The sequence below is a fragment of the Crocodylus siamensis genome, chromosome 1 (assembly GCF_052110815.1).
Source record: "Crocodylus siamensis isolate JL-2025a chromosome 1, ASM5211081v1, whole genome shotgun sequence".
Taxonomy (NCBI): domain Eukaryota; kingdom Metazoa; phylum Chordata; order Crocodylia; family Crocodylidae; genus Crocodylus; species Crocodylus siamensis.
Genome location: NC_143395.1, coordinates 368,688,871 through 368,709,192, shown reverse-complemented (window position 1 = coordinate 368,709,192; position 20,322 = coordinate 368,688,871). Strand labels below are relative to the sequence as shown.

Genomic DNA, 20,322 nt, shown 5'->3' with positions numbered 1-20,322 from the left:
CAATCATGTGATGTCCCAGATGACTGGAAAAGGACAAATATAGTGCCCATCTTTAAGAAAGGGAAGAAATGTCCAGGGAACTATAGGCCAGTCAGCCTCACTTCAGTTTCTGGAAAAATCATGGAGCAGGTCCTCAAAGGAATCCTTTTCTAAGCACTTGGAGGAGAAGAAGGTGATTAGGAACAGTTAGCATTAAGAGTCACCAAAGGTAATTCATGCCTGACCAACCTGATAGCCTTTTATGATGAGATAAGTGGCTCTGTGGATGCAGGGAAAACAGTGGACATAATATACCTGGACTTTAGCAAAGCTTTTGATACGGTCTCCCACAGCATTCTTGCAAGCAAGCTAAGGATGTATGGGCTGGATGAATGGACTGCAAGGTAGATAGAAAGCTGGCTGGATCGCTGGGCTCAATAGATAGTGATCAATGGCTTGAAGTCGAGGTGGCAGCTGGTATCGGTTTGTTCTGGGCCTGGTTTTGTTCAATATCTTCATCGGTGATCTGGAAGATGGGATGGAGTGCATCCTCATCAAGTTTGTGGATGACACCAAGCTGAGGGGAGTCATAGATAGGCTGGAGGGTAATGCTGGGATTCAGAGAGACCTAGACTAATTGGAGGCCAAAAGACATCTTATGAGGTTCAACAAAGACAAATACAATTTCTGCACTTAGGACAGAAGAATTCCATGCGCCACTACAGGTTTGGGACCCACTGGCCAAGCAACAGTTCTGCAGAAAAGGACCTGAGTGTTACAATGGACAGTAAGTCGGAGATGGGTCAACAGTGTGCACTTGTTGCCAAGAAGGCTTAACAGCATATAGGGCTACATTAGTAGAAGCATTTGCCAGCAGATTGAAGGAAGTGATTATCCCCCTCTGTTCAGCACTGATGAGGCCACATCTGGAATACTGTATCCAATTTTGGGTCCCCCACTACAGAAAGAATGTGGACAAGTTGGAGAGAGTCCAGTGGAGGGCAGTGAAAATGATTAAGGGGCTGGAGCACATTATTTCTGTGGTGAGGCTGGGGGAACTGGGCTTATTAAGTCTGCAGAAGAGAAGACAGAGGGGATTTAATAGTAGCCTTTAACTACCTGAAAAGTGGTCCTGAAGAGGCTGGAGCTAGATTGTTCTCAGTGGTGACAAATGACAGAACATGGAGCGATGGTCTCAGGTTACAGTAGGGGAAATTTAGGTTAAATATTAGAAAAGACTTTGTCACTAGGAGGGTGGTGAAGCACTAGAATGGGTTACCTAGAGAGGTGGAATTTCCATCCTTGGCGGTTTTCAAGGCCCAGTTTTACAAAGCCCTGGCTGGAATGATCTAGTTGGGGATGGTCCTGCTTTGAGCAGGGGGTTGAACTAAATGACCTCTTGAGGTCCCTTCCAGCCTGATTTTTCTATTATTCTGTTATATTTTTGTCTAAACATATAAATGTTCCCTGAATCAATCATTTCAATATTTTTCTCTTATTACCCTATAGTAAAAGACTGATTTGTAAGTGAGCACTATGCAGTGAATGCCATTTAAAATTGAACGCTTGCCACCTACAATTGTTAAACTTACAAATTGTTAAACTTAAGTGTTTCTGGTATTTCCCATTCTCTAAACATTCACCCTAAATGACAATGATGCTTTGTAGTAAATGGCTTGAAAAAAAATTATCTTTCTCTTTTATATAGTGCCTATTACCATTGTATCTAATTGCTCTTCAGGTCAAACTCTATGATAATGGTTCTTAGTGGTTTCAGTGAGTCTTCTACTTCCTGGTTACAGGGTTTTATTTATATTCTGGTTATTGGGAGAGTCTGAGCAAAAAGAAAAGGTCTTTCGACATGTTGTAAGGGCAGTCAGATTATGAATAATTTGGTGTCTAGAAATTCTTTGCATAGTTTATCCCTTGGTTGTAAAGTTTTCTCTGAGTCTTTCATACTTTTATTAGGTTTCATGTACAGGATTTTCCACAGGTGAGTGGCTGTTTCGGAGCATAAGAGTAAGGACACTCTTTTGTGTTCCAAGACAACCATTTATTCCAAAATGTGCAGATTATCCACTTCAGTCTGTCTCACATAACATGGCCATGAAGTACCTTGTAGAAAAAACCTTACTGTTACAGACAAAGAGCTGGGGAGACTACAACACCAGTGCCTCTCCCCTGAAATGTCAGGGGCCTTGTTACCTTTAATATCTCCTTACCAGAAGCCCTAAGGCAACGGATTACCATTCACCTCTTATGTGATATGGGAGATGGTTTCCTTTTAGCATAGATAAGACCTGAATGCACATATCACATGTGCAGATCATTGTTCCAAGGATATCACTGACTTATACTATCCTGTCTGTAAACTCGTTAAACTCCATCTTCAAGTAATTCAAACTTCTTGTCCCTAATTTTTGTTCTTTTATTTGGAAAACCATCCCAAAACTTTTTTTTTCCTTTTACCAGAAGCTTCCTTCTAATTTCCAGTTTGAATAAGTTTGTCACCAATTTGTATCTATTGGAGTTTGTGCAAGTATTGGTGAGGTATAAATTTAGATGTAGTTGGTTGTACAGCTGGGTTCTGACCCATTATTGACTCTTGAAAATGAAGACCAAGTGTTCACACTTGGCAAAGAAACCAGGGAGACACCGGAAGAAAGAACAAGTATGAAATACTGATGGTGGTCTATCATGGACTTCACATCTTTTGTCCCAGATTAATAGCCCAATGTGGAGTGTTTTGGTTCTAAACCCAGTTCTGACCTTAAAGTTCTCACTGTAAGGAAGTTTGTCATTCTATTTTCTGAGTTCGGTAATTATTTTTTAAAAATATATTTTCATCAGTGGTTTGCCACCGGAGTAATACCAACACTTTCTGATTACAAAGATAATATTCCACATGAAGAAGTTTCAGATGTAAAAAAGTTTGAAAAACTCATAGCCTAGATAACTTCAGGAGATACAAAATAAAAATATATTTAGGACCCATACCAATGTCCCTGAAATCACTGGGGAATTTCCACTGATTTATGCAGGTATTGAATTGGGCCTTTGGTGTATCAGCGTAGGTTAAGAATTTGAAACCAGAACATTATGAATTTGAATATAGCATTTTTAATGTAATTAACCTCTCTTTTAGGGAAGAAACCCCTTTTTTCTGGAGCCTGCAATAATCATAACAGTAACTGATGGAAGTAAACTAACAACCACCAGTGGGGTACAGGAAGAGGTAAGATCTGATCTGTTCTTTAAATCTAATATTCTTGACTTTCCAAAATAATGCTCATATGTTAGGATTGTGATTTAAGTGTGTTCAGATGTTCCTGTACTATTGTGATATATTTAAATGGTACATCATCTGGATCACTGGTTTATCATTGGAATATGAACCTTTTTCTGGAAGGATAAATTCAAGGAAGAAAGGAGATGGTGCTATGTTATACACTGGGTGTACACCATGTACATATATGCTTGTTCTAAAGTCTAAAAGGAAGTGTCAGGTCTGCGTGTTTATCAGTGAAGATAAAGGGAGAAAAGAAAAGTAATGATATTAACGAGGAAGTGGATGAGATATTGATAGATTAGAGAACTGGACTATAGAAAGCAACATTAAATTGAAAGGCAAATTGTTGTCTTACAAGACTATAAAAGATATAAAATATAACATACAAAGCAGTAACAAGCTCAGTGCACAATTTGGTGCCCTTTGCTAATTTCAAATCGTGGGTTCTGCTAGGGGAAGTGTTCCCCTTCCATCTATTCTAACTTTAGGGACAGTTTTAGATTGTAAGCACCAAAGTTTGCTTACTCTCTAATGCACATTATAAAAATGAGAATAGGCTTTCAGGGTCCAGGCAAATGGATAATTGGACCAAGATACTCTAAATCAGTAAACAGCAGAGTGATTATTCTTGAACCAAAAAGGCATATTGTTTACATATATTTCATAATATGTAATAATTCTTCAAGTAAAAAACAGAATTCTCTGTCTAATAATAAGACTTACTCTTTTTGATTTCCACCTTTGGAAATCAATACTTGTTTGTTTTTGCAGCAGCTTTGTTACAAGCTACTAGCCAATCTAAATCAAATGACTTAAAAGGGGAAATTGATGCCAGGCCAGCAGGATAGGAGCTTAGGTCTTTTTTTTTTTAAAAAATGACTTTTCTAAATTCTCTCTTGGCTTCTACAACTTCCTACAGTTTTGATGCAACAGGCTAACATAACCTCCATTACAAATGGAGGTTTAAGATCTGAAAGCTGGATCTTTAATTAAAAATGCTATACAAGAAGAAAGGCGCTTTTGTAATTACCTTTTACTAGCCATGTTTTTAGTCTGTGCTCTCTGTTCAGGTCTTGATCTATAATCTTTGCCCCTGTCATCAATCATGTTAGTTAAGTGATGAAAATGTTTCCTGAATCTCTTTTTAAATTTTGTTCTTGTATAGTTTGTTCCCTGTATTTTATCAAACTAGATTTCTACTGTTACCAACAATAGTATTATCAGTCTACAATCTGTTGGCTCCTTCTGAAAACCTTTTAAATGCTTTTTGTGAGTTATTCTCTGTTTTGTGCTGTGTAAAATAGCTGTGTTTGGATACGTCATTCTAAATTTCAGTACATTCAAAGTATTGGATGCAAATAGACTGTTCTACCCATGTGACCAACATTATATGGAAGATAGGGATACTGATTACTCCGTCTCCTGTTAAGTAGGCATACTGCTAATCACAGAATAATTTTAGAAATGTTGTTAGTATAGTTTAGCAGGATTGGTCATTACTATTTTAGTAAATAATGTTCTGAACATCAATGCTTGAGAAGTTCAAAGTAATTTCACTTAATTCATAGCCATTTTTTTCAAACAGTAAAAACAAAATATTTTGGAGGGTATTTTCTGCAACTTCAGCTATGCAGAATTTTTATTCTTTTTCAGTTGCTGAGAGTCAGCACAGTTTTTCTCTGATTGTAATTGTTTGCATTGGCTAAACACGAGAATTCATCTTGCATTAATGTTGACTTGAAATCTTACTCTCTCTTCACATACATCACAGACATTAGTATAAATGTGTAAGGGAGAGTGTGCATCTCTCTGAATACTTCTAAGGTATCTCCACATTTTTTTTGCTGCAGTGACATTTGTGGTCATGTAAAAAAAGATAGTTCTGACAATATAATCATAAGCTGAGCCCCTAAAAGATTTCAGAGTTCAGTAGAGACTTCTTTATGAAGCTGCTGTTAACAGTTGGAAGGCTTTGAATAGAGACTTAAATTCACTGCAGCTAAATTTTGATAACAACAAAATGTTTCTTTTCACTATTCTCTTCCATTTCATTGATAGTTTAATTCTGTAGTGCATTGTTATTTCAGGGAATCCAGAAAAGCAGACTTTGAGAGATGAGCATGGCTCTCTCTGTGTACAGCAAAAGTTCGTTTTAATATGTACTAAGTAATGAGAGCTTAATATTGTTGAAAGAACATTACAGTAAAGTAGTTCTGCTTGCAGAAATTCTAATAAAGCAAGTTTGAGGAACTTTTAAACTTAATATGCATCTTCCGAAGATGAAATTCTCTTGTGATTTATGGATCTTGAGCTTGTGTTTTATGTTGATATGAAATGAGTTAAATATAGGGCTACGTAAAGCATGGTTTTCCTGCATTGTTTGGGTAATATCTAAACCGTATTGTCAGATTTTCAGATTATTTGAGCATAAGTAGTTTGAAAGATGTACCATACATTGGTGTCATTATATACCTTCCTGATTTTTATTTTAACTTTTTTTTTGTATTTTTGCAGAAAATAATGATTTCAGAAATTTATTTTCTCTTTTCAGCTTCACTTACCTCTCAATTCTCCTTTACCTGGAAGTGAATTGACTAAAGAACCTTTTCGCTGGGATCAAAGACTATTTGCTTTAGTTCTGCGCTTGCCCGGTATCACAGCTCCAGAACCAGAGCAGGTAGTAGGCGTACCAGTTGATGAGTCGGCAATTACACCCATGTGTGAAGTCACAGGAGGTAAGTAGCCTAGCTTTATTTGACAAAGATTTTTTAAAAGTAATTAGCATCATGGTTCAGTTGCGTATGGCAGAATATATATTTTTTAAAATGGAATCCTTTTTATTGAAAAAAAAAAATTAAAAATTCCAGGTATACTGACACTACATAATGTAACCTTCAAGGGAATAGTGAATTGCAAAGAAATCCATTTGACCTGTATTGAAAGGGTATGGATCTGCTTTCCTGAGCAGTTTGGCCCAGAATGAGAGAAGCTTTTGTGTTTTGATATTTTAATATTGCAACCAGAAGTCTTAGGAATTGATATTTCTTTATGTTGAGGTAGTCTTGAAATACTAGCATTCTTCCATGTCAGCAAACTCAAGTCCAAGACACTTTTTTTTGCTTTTTGGACTTTTAAATGTTAAATGCACAATATTTTTAGAAACATTTCTGTACTTTCCCCTTCCCAGTGACCCATCATAGATTCCATGCCCCCCCGCCCTTCCAAATTTCTCATGGTTCAGTCTCCTGTTTTAAATTGCAAACCCCTCAGGCGCAGACCTTGTTGTCTGTCTTTAGTATGAATATTTCAGATGTAGAAAACATAATTAGACAGGGTTCTTTGTGTAAATTTGATATCTTTTATTAGACCAACTCAAATAGTTCTTCTTTGCAAGCTTTTGGGTACAAGCCTGGCAAAGAGCATTTGTTCCCAGAAGCTTGTGAAGAAGAATTGCGCCAACTGTTTGAGTTGGTCTAATAAAAGATGCCGGATTTACTCAAAGAACCTTGTCTACCTATGTTCTTATACCAACATGGCTATAACTACACCCCCAAAAACATAATAATTTTCTGATTGGAGAAGCTGAGGTGGAAGACAGTGGTGGGGGAAGGGGGGAAGGATGAGGGGTGTAGAGGAAGGAATTAAAAAATAAATAAACCCCCTCAAAACTGACCTGATTCCTGCTCCTTTCAAAATGTAAACTTGACGCTTGGACAGACTTTGGTTAACATTCATGGGAATGTAAAGGTATTGGTGCCACAAGGGGGAGCCCACATTTCAGAAATGCAATAGAGACCTTAAATTATGAAGTTGGAAGGGTTTTTTGTTTTTAAGTAGAAGTCAGGGTAGATTTGCACCTTACAGACCATAAGGTACAAATCTACCATGCCTTCTAGTTGAGTTCATACTAACACGGCTGACTTATTTCTCTGATTTTATGTAGTCAAAAAGTAAGTGTCTTGTTTTCTTCTGAGATGCATGCAACTCTTCGTGAAAACATTCAGTCGACTGTTCTGCTGCTTCATAGTTAAGCATGCTTTCCTGAATTTTGTCTATCTCTGTAAATAGGGCACTTGAAAATAGATCAGCAAAAGTCATCATGAGGCTTGAAGACCTGACTTATGAGTAAGGTTCAAAGGAGCTAACTATATGAACCATTTTGCAAGAGATGACTAAGAGGGGATATAAACCTAAAATATTTTAGAAGTGTAATCACCAAAATGATAGTAGTAGTAAAGGGCATGTGACCGTAGAAAGGTAAACTTGTTAGATGTATTAAGTTGTGCAGTACTTGCCCAAAGGAAGTGGTAGAACCTCTGTTTGTAAAAATAAATGAGACAGAACTTTTTTGGAGAAGCAACTTCTAATTGATATGGAGTGGCTGAGCTGACAGGTTTCCCTACAGTTCATCTTCTGTGATTTTATGTTCTATTAAAATGACCTTGTTGTAGAAAGCCCATGGAAAGGATTCCATATAAAAGTATATTTAAATATAATATTTTGACTTGTATTTATTTAAAGATAATACAGAAAATGTAAAATCCTATAAAAAGGGTCCCATAGAAGCCATTGAAACTTTTGTTAGGATTCTGCTTGCCTGGAGCCTAGGAGGAAAGAAAATGTGATGAGAAAGAAGAGAGAATAAGATCATTTACCAATGAATAACCTACTGATATGGTATCTGAGGTACTTCACTTTTTCCATATGCTACAGAATAGTACATAGCTGCAGTATCTCAAAAGCCACAATATAGTAGATGCTGGTAAATAGTGTTATCTTAATGGCTGCCACTTTATAAACACAGATTCATGTTTGTACTGCTATCCAATTTTGAGAAATCAGTAAACATACAGTATACTAGTCCATGTTCTAAAACAGTGCATTTTGGGAATGGATGGTAGATATTTAAACAAATGAAATATAGCAGCAGAAAAAAGCTAATGGGATGTCACATTAAATGGCTTAGACTGAAAAAATAAGGTGAAGGTAGGAACAATGTGTAGCTGACTTGCTCTTGTCACTCCTCCTTTCATCCTAGGTCGCTCATATTGTGTGTGCTCTCCGAGAATGCTGAATCAGTGTCTTGAGTCCTTGGTGCAAAAAGTGCAAAGTGGAGTTGTAATAAACTTTGAAAAATCTGGACCAGATCCTTCACCAATTGATGGTATTTGAAATATTTTAGATACCTTAGTGATATAATTTGATGAATTCAAATATAATTATCACCAGAAATTAGGATAGTTTGATTTGGAACAGTACTATTATTTTAGACATAATTAATATTGTCTAGTTTATAATATAGCACATTTCAAGAGTTTCAAGTAGTGTATCAGGCCTAGATTTCCTGTAGCCCTGTGCCCTCCTGTTATAAATATTAATTATTTTTCTAATCTTTAAAAATATATTCTTGGAAAATGTTATCTTTTCCCTGAAATTGTATGTTAAGGGTTCATTGGAGTTATTCTGTACTAGAATTATGTACATTAAATATTTTCCTGATGTGTGAAGATTTAAGATTCATCCAGCAAAAGTTGTGATAAGGAAGGAAAGAAAACCCCAACTGAGTTCTGAAGTATCAGACAGTAATCACCTTTTTCAGACCTTCATTCAGTAAAGATTTAGCAGTGTTGCTCCAATGTCAGTTAGCATTCTTGCAGGAAATGTAACACAGAAATTGAAACTGGCATCTATTTTTCCTTGTGGCTTTTAATCTTATTCTAAGGATAACTTCCTTGAAGTATAAAAAGTTTGTACACATTTCATAAAAACAGTGTTTAAAGATTTCAATTTTATTTAATTATATATAGTTGTTAATATATATTATTTTTATGTAGATGGACAGACGGATATATCTAGGCCCTTTGGATCCCAACCTTGGCACAGCTGTCACAAACTTATCTATGTCAGACCAAACCCTAAAACTGGGGTTCCCATAGGCCACTGGCCTGTTCCAGAATCCTTTTGGCCAGATCAAAATTCACCAACACTGGTAAGTTTTTGAAGATAGGTAGAAGCAAGGAAAATCTATCTTAACTGCTTCCCATTAATTTGCTTAAAATCTCAGAATATTTCACTAAAGTATTGTGAAAGCAGCTTGATAAAGGGTGAGTTCAGAAAAGAAATTCAATAGTGTTCTAACTGCTAGGAATAAGAGTGAGTGGCAATTAACATACTCTATGCTGTTCATGTGGAGTAATTGCATGAGACAGTAGTTTTCAACCTTTTTTCATTTGTGGACCCCTAAAAATTTTGAATGGTATGGAGCCTTTGAATTGTAAGTGGGGGTTATTCATGTACTTTCTGATTGATCATAGTCATCTTTTACAGACCCCTTAAGACATAGTCTGTGCACCATTAGGGGTCCATAGATCACAGGTTGGAAGCTGGTGGCATAAGAAGTATCTGCTTCTTTCAGCAAGAAACTTCCAATAATAGGGCTTTTACTGACATCTGAGCAGTCATGAATAAAGAAAAACAATATAGGAGGAGTTTAATTAGAATTCAGACTGAAGCCTGCAATATAAACAAAAATGCCAAAAGTAATTAAGAGTCATTTCTACTATGGCTGTGTGAAATTTCAGCAACTGTTTCGTTTCTGATTCAGATGCTTGGGCAGTGAAAACACCAAATCCGAAATGAAACACAGGGCTCCGAAACAGCTCCAGAATGAAGTGAAGATTTTCCAAAATGTTTTGGAACTGTTTCAGAGGCGGACTTGAAGGGAAAGAAGGAATCATAGAATCATAGAAGTAGGGTCAGAAGGGACCTTATAGATCTTCAAATCTGACCCCCTGCCAGGGCAGGAGGAAAAAAAAACTGGGCTCAAATGATCCCAGTTAGGTAGGTATCAAGCCTCCTCTTAAAGACCCCCAGGGTAGGAGGCAGCACCACTTCCCTTGGAAGTTGGTTCCAGATCCTAGCCACCCTAACTGTGAAGTAGTTCTTAGGGATGTCTAATCTAAACCTACTCTCCAACAACTTGTGGCTGTTATTCCTTGTTATGCTAGGGGGCGCTAGGGGAAACAACGTCTCTCCCAAACCCCTCTGGTCTTCCCTAGTGAGTTTATAGACTGTCACCAGGTCCCCCCTCAGCCTTCTCTTGTGAAGGCTGAACGGGTTCAGGTCCCGCAGTCTCTCATTGTAGGGTCCATCCTGTAGTCCCTGGATCATTTGGGTGGCCTTCCTCTGGACCCTCTCAATGTTGTCCACATCCCTCCTGAAGTGGGGCACACAGAAATGGACAGAGTACTCCAGCTGTGGCCTGATCAGTGTTGCATAGATGGGGAGGATCACCTCCTTGTCCCTGCTAGAGATGCACCTGTGGATGCACGACAAGGTGTGGTTAGTCCTGCCAACCGTGACCTCGCATTGTCGGCTCATGTTCATCTTGGAGTCAGTAATGACTCCAAGATCCCTTTCTGCCTTTGTGCTCTGAAGAAGGGAGTTTCCCATCTTATAAGTGTGCTGCTGGTTACTACTGCCCAAGTTTAGCACCCTGCACTTGTCAGTGTTGAAGCGCATCCTGTTTTTGCTAGCCCACCCCTGTAACCTATCCAGGTCTTGCTGCAGTCTTTCCCTCCCTACTATTTGGTATCATCAATGAATTTAAACAGGGTGTTTTTCACCCCGTCATCCAAACTGCTGATAAAGAGATTGAACAGCGCGGGCCCAAGGACCGAGCCCAGGGGGACTCTGCTCCCCACTTCTTCCCAGGTTGAATATGACCCATCCATCACCACCCTCTGAGTGCAACCCTTCAGCCAATCTGCAATCCATGTGACTGTGTAGTTATCAATGCCACAGTCACCCAATTTTTTAATGAGGATGGGGTGGGAGACGGTATCAAAGGCCTTACTGAAGTTCAGAAAGACTACATCCACGGCAACACTTGCATCCAAGGCTTTTGTGACCTGATCATAAAAGGCAATCTGGTTGGTCTGACATGACCTGCCCCTAATGAAACCGTGCTGGTTGCCCTTGAGCATCATCTCTGAGGCTGGCCCATCACAGATGTACTCCATGATGATCTTCTCAAAGAGTTTCCCTAGGATTGAGGTAAGACTGACGGGCCTATAGTTGCCTGGGTCCTCCCTCCTCCCTTTTTTAAAGATGGCGGGGGGACCACGTTGGCTACCTTCCAATCGTCCGAAACCTGGCCCAAGCACCATGAGCGCTCATAAAGCCCTGCTGAGGGCTCTGCAATAACCCTTGCTAGTTCCCTCAACACCCTGGGGGAGAGAACATCTGGACCCGCTATCTTGAACGCGTCCAGCCCCTCCAGAAGCTCTGTAACCCGGTCCTCCCCAACCTGAGGTCTAGAGGCGTTCCCCTCAAGTCTGTCTTGCATCACGGTGGGGAAGTCCCAGTCCCTGCCCAAGAAAACAGAGGTGAAGAATTGGTTAAAAAGGTCTGCTTTCTCCTCTGGCACAACCACCAGATTGCCCAGTGGATCTTGCAGGGGCCCCACATTTCCCGGTGCTTTCTTCATCCTCCCTATATACTTGAAAAAGGACTTTTTGTTATCTTTGATTTTGAACGCAAATCCTAGCTCTATGTCCACCTTAGCTTTCCTGACAGCCCCCCTACTGGCCTGAGCAGAGGAGGTATACTCCTCTTTGGAGATATTACCCCCCTTCCACTGGTTGTACGCCGCCTTGTTGGTGATCAGGCATTCCCGGACGCCCTTGGTGAGGCAGAGGGGCTTTCGGGCACTCCTTCCCCCCTTGCTTTTTGTTGGGATGGTCACCCCTTGGGCCCTGAGTATCGTCTCCTTAAGGAGCAACCATTCATCTTGGGCACTGAGCTCCCCTGCCCTTGAGAACCCCAGTGCCTCTCCCACTAATCTCAACTCGTTGAAGTTGGCCCTCTTGAAGTCTAGGGCTACTGCCTTGCTGCTGGCCCTTGACGCCCTGTGCTGGATGGTAAACTCCAGCAAGTGATGATCACTATCACCGAGGTGCTCAAGGACCTGGAAGCCCCTTACCAGTCGTTGCCTGTGGCCAGGACCAGGTCCAACAGGGCATTTCCTCTGGTGGGGCTGTGCACCTTTTGAATTAAGTGGAGGTGCTGTATCTCGGCCAGGAACCTCCTGGAATGGTCCAACCTGGCTGACTGTTCCTCCCAGCAGATGTCCGAGTAATTGAAGTCACCCATGACAACTACATCCCTTGCCTTAAGTGCCTCTGCCAGCAGGCCTGAAAATTCCCAGTCCAGCTCCTCCCCTTGGTTGGGGGTCTGTAGTAGACCCCCACTGTTTAATCCCTCTCCCCACAGCCCCCTTGTATCTTGACCCAGAGAGGGGGAGGAACGGAGGGGGAAGGACTCTGATATTCACATCTGTAGCTGGCCAGTGACAGCGATGTGTCCCTGAGGTCCCTTCCAGCCCCAGTGCTGGGGAATTGAGCTGGGGGCTGGGGTCCCCGAACATTCCTACAGTTCGTGGTTTGATTCACCAGTTCCCCGATATTTCTCCAGCTCTCTGTTTGATTCCCCCAGTTCTTTCCAGGTGACTTGGGCTCCCAGATGATGTGGGGTGACAGTAGGCTGCCACTGCCAGCAGCTCTGAGCTATTTCCCCAGCTGGTAGCAGCAGCCTGCTGAAACCCTGTGCAGATGTAGGGGCTGGCACCCCCCAGGAAGAGCTGGGGGAATGATCATACAGCTGGGTACTGAACCGGGAGCTCCAGCTGCCCCAGCTCTCAGGCAGCACACAGTGCCCTGCTGAGCTGCACTGCACCTGTGCTTTGGTGCAGGTGGGGATCCCTGCTACCACAAGCTATACAGAGGGGCTCTGGCACAAGCCCTCAGAGGCCCCAGTTACCGCTGCCAGAGCCAGTGAGTGTGGGGCTTTTTTTTTAAACTCTGCATTCACCGGCTGTGGAGCATGCGGATGACAGCACCAGCACCTGAGTCTACCCAGTGCAGCCTGCGCCCAGCTCCAGGAAGAACCCAGTGCTGGCACTGGCCCCAGCCAGCAGCAGTAGCCTGCTGTCATCTTGCGCACAGATCTGGGGGCCTGTGCCCCCTGAGAGGGCTGCAGGCCTGTGCTACACTCCTCTCAGGGGGAGCGGGCCCCCAGATCTGTGTGCAGGACGACAGCATGCTGCCACTACCGTTAAGTAATACTAGTTTTGCTTTGAGCGGTTTGAGGTGCAATTTCACAAAAAATCCTTGCACCTATCCCCTTGAAACTTGGCAGGCTTCGTGCCCTCAGCAAGGGCTAGCAGCCCTGCTAGCATCATCTGATTCAGGCAAGAAAGGACAAAGTTATAGGCTATAATGCGGAATCAGCTGACTATGGCTGAAACACCACTGAAATTCCGAAACAGCTTTGAAACGGTTTTGACCGAAACGGAACAGTGATTTGAAACATTGAAACGAATCACTGTCCCTCTGAAACACCGAATCCAAAATGAAATGAAAGACAGCCATTTCTGGCAGCCCTATGAAACGCCAAATCTGAAACCAAAACAAAACAGGTGTTTTGCACAGCCCTAATTTCTACCACATTTTACTAGCCAGAAGAAAATGTTCTGGTGGAAAAGCCTCACTGAAAATATTTTCAAAATTGGGAAAAGGTGAAACTAATGGTAGAACTACCAACTTTCAGTGCATTAGGTGGCAGAATACTCCCTAATCATCTCTTCTGTTAAAAAAAAAAAATCTTAATTAGCAATAGGATTAGTTTGTTGCTATCTCTAATTACTTAATTACTAATATAAAAATGTACTATTTTGCATTATGTTCAGCATAATCATCTATTACAACACATAAACAACTTAATCTCAAATTACATTGCATATGTGCTTATTTCAGGAGGCATTTTAAGAGCTCCCTCTGTTGTATTATAAAGCTTCTTTGAAAGCTTTGTTTTTTTTAAATATTAGCTACCGTGTAGTAGGAATTCATGCACTTTTAGTGAGAAATACTGCTTGTAACTTTGACGATCTGAGAATCATTAAAATGGAACTGGTGGTGTTGTGAATTGATGCTTTTTCCGAAAATCTTCATTTTTAGTTTTGACTTGATAGCTTGACACTATATTATAATTTATGGAAAATATTCTGTGTATTTGGATTGCAGAATTTGCAAAGTGCATCACCTGAATAAAGGATATTAATTAAAGGTTAAGATGCATGACATCATTTTAGTCTTAACTTTAGCTTTTGGTTTCTTTTTATTCAATCATTGTTTCTCACAGGTTCTATCCAGTAAGAAAAACATGCATAGCCTTCTGAGCTGTATAGCAGGTCCTAAATAGAGGTCAATCTCCTACCTTTTGAAAAAAACCACAAAAACCCAATCCAAAAACTATTTGTACAAGATATTATAGAGCTGCACAATAGGAAGACAACTCCTCCAAAATACCTATTCTTCCCTGTTCTTTATAACCAGAATCATAGATAGAGCCACATGTCCTGATCTTTACCAGGTTAAGAGCTGTAGTTGTCAAATAGTCTTTCTTTAAGTTTCTTTAAGCATAACTGTATATCTGTATCTGAATCATTAGAAGTCATGAAAACATTTGGTATTTCATTGTAATTTCATTTTTCTCTTGTATAGAGTTTTGGGTTATAGGCTACTAAAGGCATGCCTATATATATGATGTTCAGACAATTCCTTTTGGCTCTGTTCACCCTATAATTCCAATTGAAGTCTAAATCAGAATTGTAAATATAATGTTAAGTGAGCATCTAACTCCTTGTATTCATGAGTAATCCACGAATACCTAATTCTTGTATTTCTTCATGGCTTTGAGAGCAACACATTTAATCCAGTACTGTTTAATTTTTTTGCCTAACTTTCAGTTTTTTGGTTAACTACTCTGTATCACTTCCCTCAGTGAACCAATCATTTTTATAGTGGGGCTTCCTAATAGCCATTGTGTGAAGAAAACCCCGTATAGTTTAAGGTGGAAATAATATTTAGACTGTTGCAAGCATTTGTGGAAGTCTGCAACAATGGCAACTCCTGTTGTTGTGAGGTACAGATAGTTCCCAAATCCACTCTAAAGTTACCAAGTTTCTCAAGTCTCAGCACTTGATGTTTTTTGGCAGCCCTTTTACTCCCAGTATAACTTCTTCATACATTGGTCAAAAACTCTGTCATCATAGTGTCTTTGTTGGAAGCAGCATCTTTTAAGAGCATTCTAATTTGGCCTTCCATCTTGTTTGTCACTTTGGCATTGCACCTTCCTCAGTGTAAAGATGCTAATTAAGGCAAAACTGTCTCCTTGGATAGATACCATATGGGTGGTTCATCCAGTAAGGAAAGCACTAGTGCTTAAAGATTTGGAAAGATAAGTTTTACTGTGGGGAAAGAAGGTCAAGATACCTTCTTTTTTCAGCTCAACTCTTCCTCTTTTAGTAATGCTTCTCTTCTGAAGAAACTAAATGGAGGGAGGACGCTCATTTTGATTCCTCCCCAAATTCCAGCGGTCTTGGACATCAAAGCTAAAGGAATGAGTTTAGTACCTCTCTTCTAGACTATTCTTTAGAACAGTGGCTCCCAACTTTGGGGTGTAATCCAAATTAGGGTTGTGGGGGGTCTGCCCCTTGCTCTGCCTCTCCCGGCGCACAGTCCGTGCAGCTCTCACTGCTGCTGCCCCCCACAATCCTGGCCCGGCCTGGGTTCCGCTGGTGCTGCTGGGCATGAGTGAGTTGGAGGTGGGGGTTGCAACCTGGCTTCATGGTTGCAGCCAAAAATGGTTGGGAGCCACTGCTTTAGGAGGAACTCTGCTGCACACTCTGCTATGAAAAGAACCTCAGATTTCTCTCCCCCTTTCAGAATTCTGCCAGAAATATCAGGCATAAATATCTTTTTACTTTTCCATGTTTTAGTTGAAAGCAGGGTATAAGTTGCCTGAAATGGTAAAAGATTTTTTCACTTGAAATTATGCAAAAAGTCAATTTCAGGTCTAGTTAGGTAACTTTTAAAGCTAGCTTTTTTCCTATATTCATGCTCACCTTTGTAGTTGGGATTTTTTCAGTCTGGTTTGGTTTGGTAATGTTTTAAGTTTGATAGAAGGGAATTATTTTGCTAAACAGAAGATATGAATAGAAACTTGAGAATGTTGTGTTTCCAGCTTGAGGCATGTAAAATTAGATGCTTCATAAGAGGACTTCTTACCTTTACCTTAGAATAGGGCTGGCCAACTTCTCAGTTGCCAGGGGCTGCACACCATGCTGCACGTCTTCCCTGGCCATGCCATCTGCTGCATTGATCTGAGTCAGGTAGACCTCTCTTCACTGCACAGCAGACAACCCCTGCTATGCTATACTGTAGTATCCAGGTCCCCCTGAAATACCCACCTGCAGGCTCCCACAGCCCTGTGGGCCACCCTGGCCCTGGGGGCCAGGGCAGGCAGGAGAAGAGGGAGGAACCTGAACACTATGGTGGTAGCAGCAGGAGAGCAATTGCGGCAGTAGCATCTGGACCAAAATCCCAGAGATCACAGGTAAAATGGTATTTCTTTATTTCAGAAGCATATTAACAGATCCTAAGGTAAAATGCTAAAAAGCTTATTATTTAAAAATGATATTTAGTGTTTACTGATATAGATTCACAGTTAACATTGTCTATTTCTGTCTAGCCACCTCGTACATCTCATCCTGTAGTGAAATTCTCCTGCACTGACTGTGAACCAATGGTCATTGACAAACTACCCTTTGATAAATATGAGTTAGAACCTTCTCCATTGACTCAGTTTATCCTGGAAAGGAAATCTCCACACACCTGCTGGCAGGCAAGTATGATTGTATACTAACTTTATAAATTAAGAACCCTTATCTGAGAAGTAACATTCCTTAAATAGTTTGGAGTGAAATTCTAATTATATATGCTAATTTATTTATGTAAAACCATAATTGTTTATACTATTTATACTTGTATACAACATAAATTACTTGAACATTTCTTCATTTGTATTGCAGGTATATGTGAGCAATAGTGCAAAATACAGTGAACTTGGTCATCCTTTTGGCTACTTGAAAGCCAGTACAGCACTGAATTGTGTGAACTTATTTGTGATGCCTTACAATTATCCAGTCCTCCTTCCCCTCTTAGGTAAACACAACTTTCTAAAATCTTTTTGAGGTGGTAGGCAGGTGAATTTGATTCAGCATAAGTATAGAATATTATGATGCTAACATCATCATTAGTAATCATAAACTTAAATATTCAGAAATGATTTTTATACTGAATGGAAGATAGTACCATTCAGCTCTTCTGATATCCAACAGATTTACAATTCACTTAACAAAATCAGCTAACCTTCCTAAATATGATTTTTGCTAATAAAAATATATATAATTTTGTTTACCATTTGTGGACATTTATACTTGGTCTTCAGTATGATTTCACCCATGTGCTTTCCTTTTGCTGGTGTAGTAACACTTCCCCCCACTCCAGTGATTCTGATCATCAGTTACCTTTTGTAAAGTATAAATTACAGGATTCCACCTTAATCTCTTACTTTGTGACATTAATCCATGTATTTTTTTTAAACCTTAGGCAGTAGGGGGGCCTTTAGGAAAAACATTGTTCAGAGAAAATGTGGAGTCATGTGAAATGCAGCTTTTGTTTACTTATTAATATCACTTTATATTTAGATGACTTGTTCAAAGTACATAAGGCAAAACCAACTTTAAAATGGCGGCAGTCATTTGAAAGCTATTTAAAGACAATGCCTCCTTACTATCTTGGGGTAAGATAACTTAATTATGTACATTAAAATTTCTCCTCTCCCTCATTACTTTTATTTTCTTTATTAAATATCTTCTTTTGGATTTTATTTTAAAGTAAGGATATTATGATTATAGAAATAAAAAGTTAAATATGAATTCCTCTGAAGTTTGTATACCCTTCTAATGTGATACTATGAATAATTTAAAATCTTAATTTTATGAGAACTAGGTCAGGTATAATCATTGCTTGAAATAAATCCTCACTAATATTTTAAGAATTTGGCACAGGTGGAAGAATACATAAATGGAAAGGATGTCTTTTTTTTCCTCTTAGAGTTTCAAATTCACTTTGAAAGCATTTAGCTATAACTTTATTTTAAACACTAACTGTAAAACTAATAATGTACAATATATATGTGTACCCTGTTTTTCAGCCTTTGAAGAAAGCTGTGCGAATGATGGGAGCACCAAATCTTATAGCAGATAATGTGGAATATGGACTTAGCTACAGTGTCATTTCATACCTCAAAAAGTTGAGTCAACAGGTAATATAGATGCAATAGCAATAAAAATGAATCTTTAAAAACAGTGAAGCTAATGTCAGCCTAACCTTGAAAGTATCAGAGAGCCATGCAGGGATAAAGGGACCAAAAAAGCTCTCAAGTTTACCTGAATTCTTGCATGTGATTACTATTAGAATGTTTGTTTTCTGAATTGGAGAAAAGCTTGACACATAGCTTTAAAATATTGTTTCTAGACTTCCCCATAAATATATGTACAGGTGTGTCTTCTTGGATTCCTGAAGGTGTATGCCATGCCAATATTTCATAAGTGCAAGCCTCAGTATATTCGTGGCTAAAAATGCAATGGTCTCTGCTAGTTTGGCAAATTACATGAAACCATTCATAATATTAGGGATTTGTGCTCTTGGGTAGTTATGCCAAAATGATCACTTACTTTCTCTGCTTAGTTTGTAAAAGCGTTTATGTGGATATAATTCATGATAAACATTTAGAATTTGCAATGAACGACAGTTACAAATAAGAAACCAAGGCATAGACAGGACAAGTAGCCTACTGAATGTTCTATAACAAGCCTGTGAAAATCGAGATCCCTCTGACTAGCCTTCTGTTCTAGCAGCTAAAAACCTTTCTTCCCCATTTTGACCTGCTGGGTATGACTACACGAGACTTGAACTGCATAGTAGTCTAATAATACCATGCATAGCGCATCACAGCAAAAACAGTGCTAATATGCTACTGCACAGTATTATTAGGCTACTGTGCAGTAGCGTCACTAAAAAGTCATATGCCAGCACTACTGTGCAGTAATGCCTATTACTGCACATTGATTTAGTATTTGATTATACAAGTACTAAATTTAATGTGCAGTAACTCTGGCCCATTAATGAATGCCGTTTTGCTTTGCTATATATCTTGAACTTTCATATTTGAGATCATCATGAAAATAAATAGGCTTGCATCTGAAGGATGTAGGAATGCAAGTATTCTTAATGCTTCATGCAGATATTTTGTAAAGTTCAGCTTAAAGCTTTCAGTATTTATCTTTTTTTTAAACTCCTAGCAATAGTATCAGGAAATATGTGAATCTTGCATTTATCCATCCTTGGAGGTTTTTAAGACCTGGCTAGATAAAGCCTTGGGAGATGGTCCTGCTTTGAGTAGGGGGTTGGACAAGATGACCTCCTGAGGTCCCTTTCAATCCCCATTTTCTGTGATTCTATGATAATCTTGCCAAATTGTGTGGTTTTTTTACTCAAAAATCTGCAAAATGTGTGCATCTCTAAATATATACATTTTTGGTTCAAAATACTTAAATGCATGACATTCTGTAATGCATCATAGGTACAATGAGATACAGAGTTTATATATTTTTAAAAAATCCAAACTTCCTAATGTTTGAAAGATTATTGCGGTTTTAAAACTTCCATATACTTGAAATGGGGAAATAACATTTAAATCTCCAATATACTAGAAACTTAAGTGCATTCACTGAACAAACACTGTTTTTCGCTCATTGTTTAATTATGTTCTTCCAAACTTCCAACACATCTTAAAGCGCATATGAATTTGAGGCAAATCAAACAGGTAAAACCATGAATAAAATCAAAAGGTTACCACATGTTTTCCCTGTTTAGATATAAATGAACATTCTCTTCCTTTTTTAATCTTGGGGTTTTTTCCTACATTCTCTTCCTTTTTTAATCTTGGGGTTTTTTCCTACCTTGTATTGAGGTGTTTGGGGCTTTTGTTTGTTTGGTTTTTTAGGATCAATACCATCATTTGAATCCACAATTATAATTATGTAGGAGAATAGTGAAATCATGAGATTTCAGCTAGTTCCCCAGCTA

The 20,322-nt window shown here is 39.3% G+C and overlaps 1 protein-coding gene across 2 annotated transcripts in view; it reads left to right on the top strand.

The window, feature by feature from the left end:
* The window catches only part of INTS6 (integrator complex subunit 6), a 64,656-nt gene that overhangs the window by 28,007 nt on the left and 16,327 nt on the right, over positions 1-20,322 (top strand). For both annotated transcript variants that reach the window (XM_090026570.1, XM_090026561.1), the window contains exons 4-11: positions 3,125-3,214; positions 5,820-6,003; positions 8,307-8,432; positions 9,103-9,257; positions 16,859-17,011; positions 17,199-17,331; positions 17,877-17,971; positions 18,386-18,496. In XM_090026570.1, the coding sequence (XP_089882696.1) occupies positions 3,125-3,214; positions 5,820-6,003; positions 8,307-8,432; positions 9,103-9,257; positions 16,859-17,011; positions 17,199-17,331; positions 17,877-17,971; positions 18,386-18,496 (1,047 nt within the window). The remainder of the gene's footprint in view (positions 1-3,124; positions 3,215-5,819; positions 6,004-8,306; positions 8,433-9,102; positions 9,258-16,858; positions 17,012-17,198; positions 17,332-17,876; positions 17,972-18,385; positions 18,497-20,322) is intronic.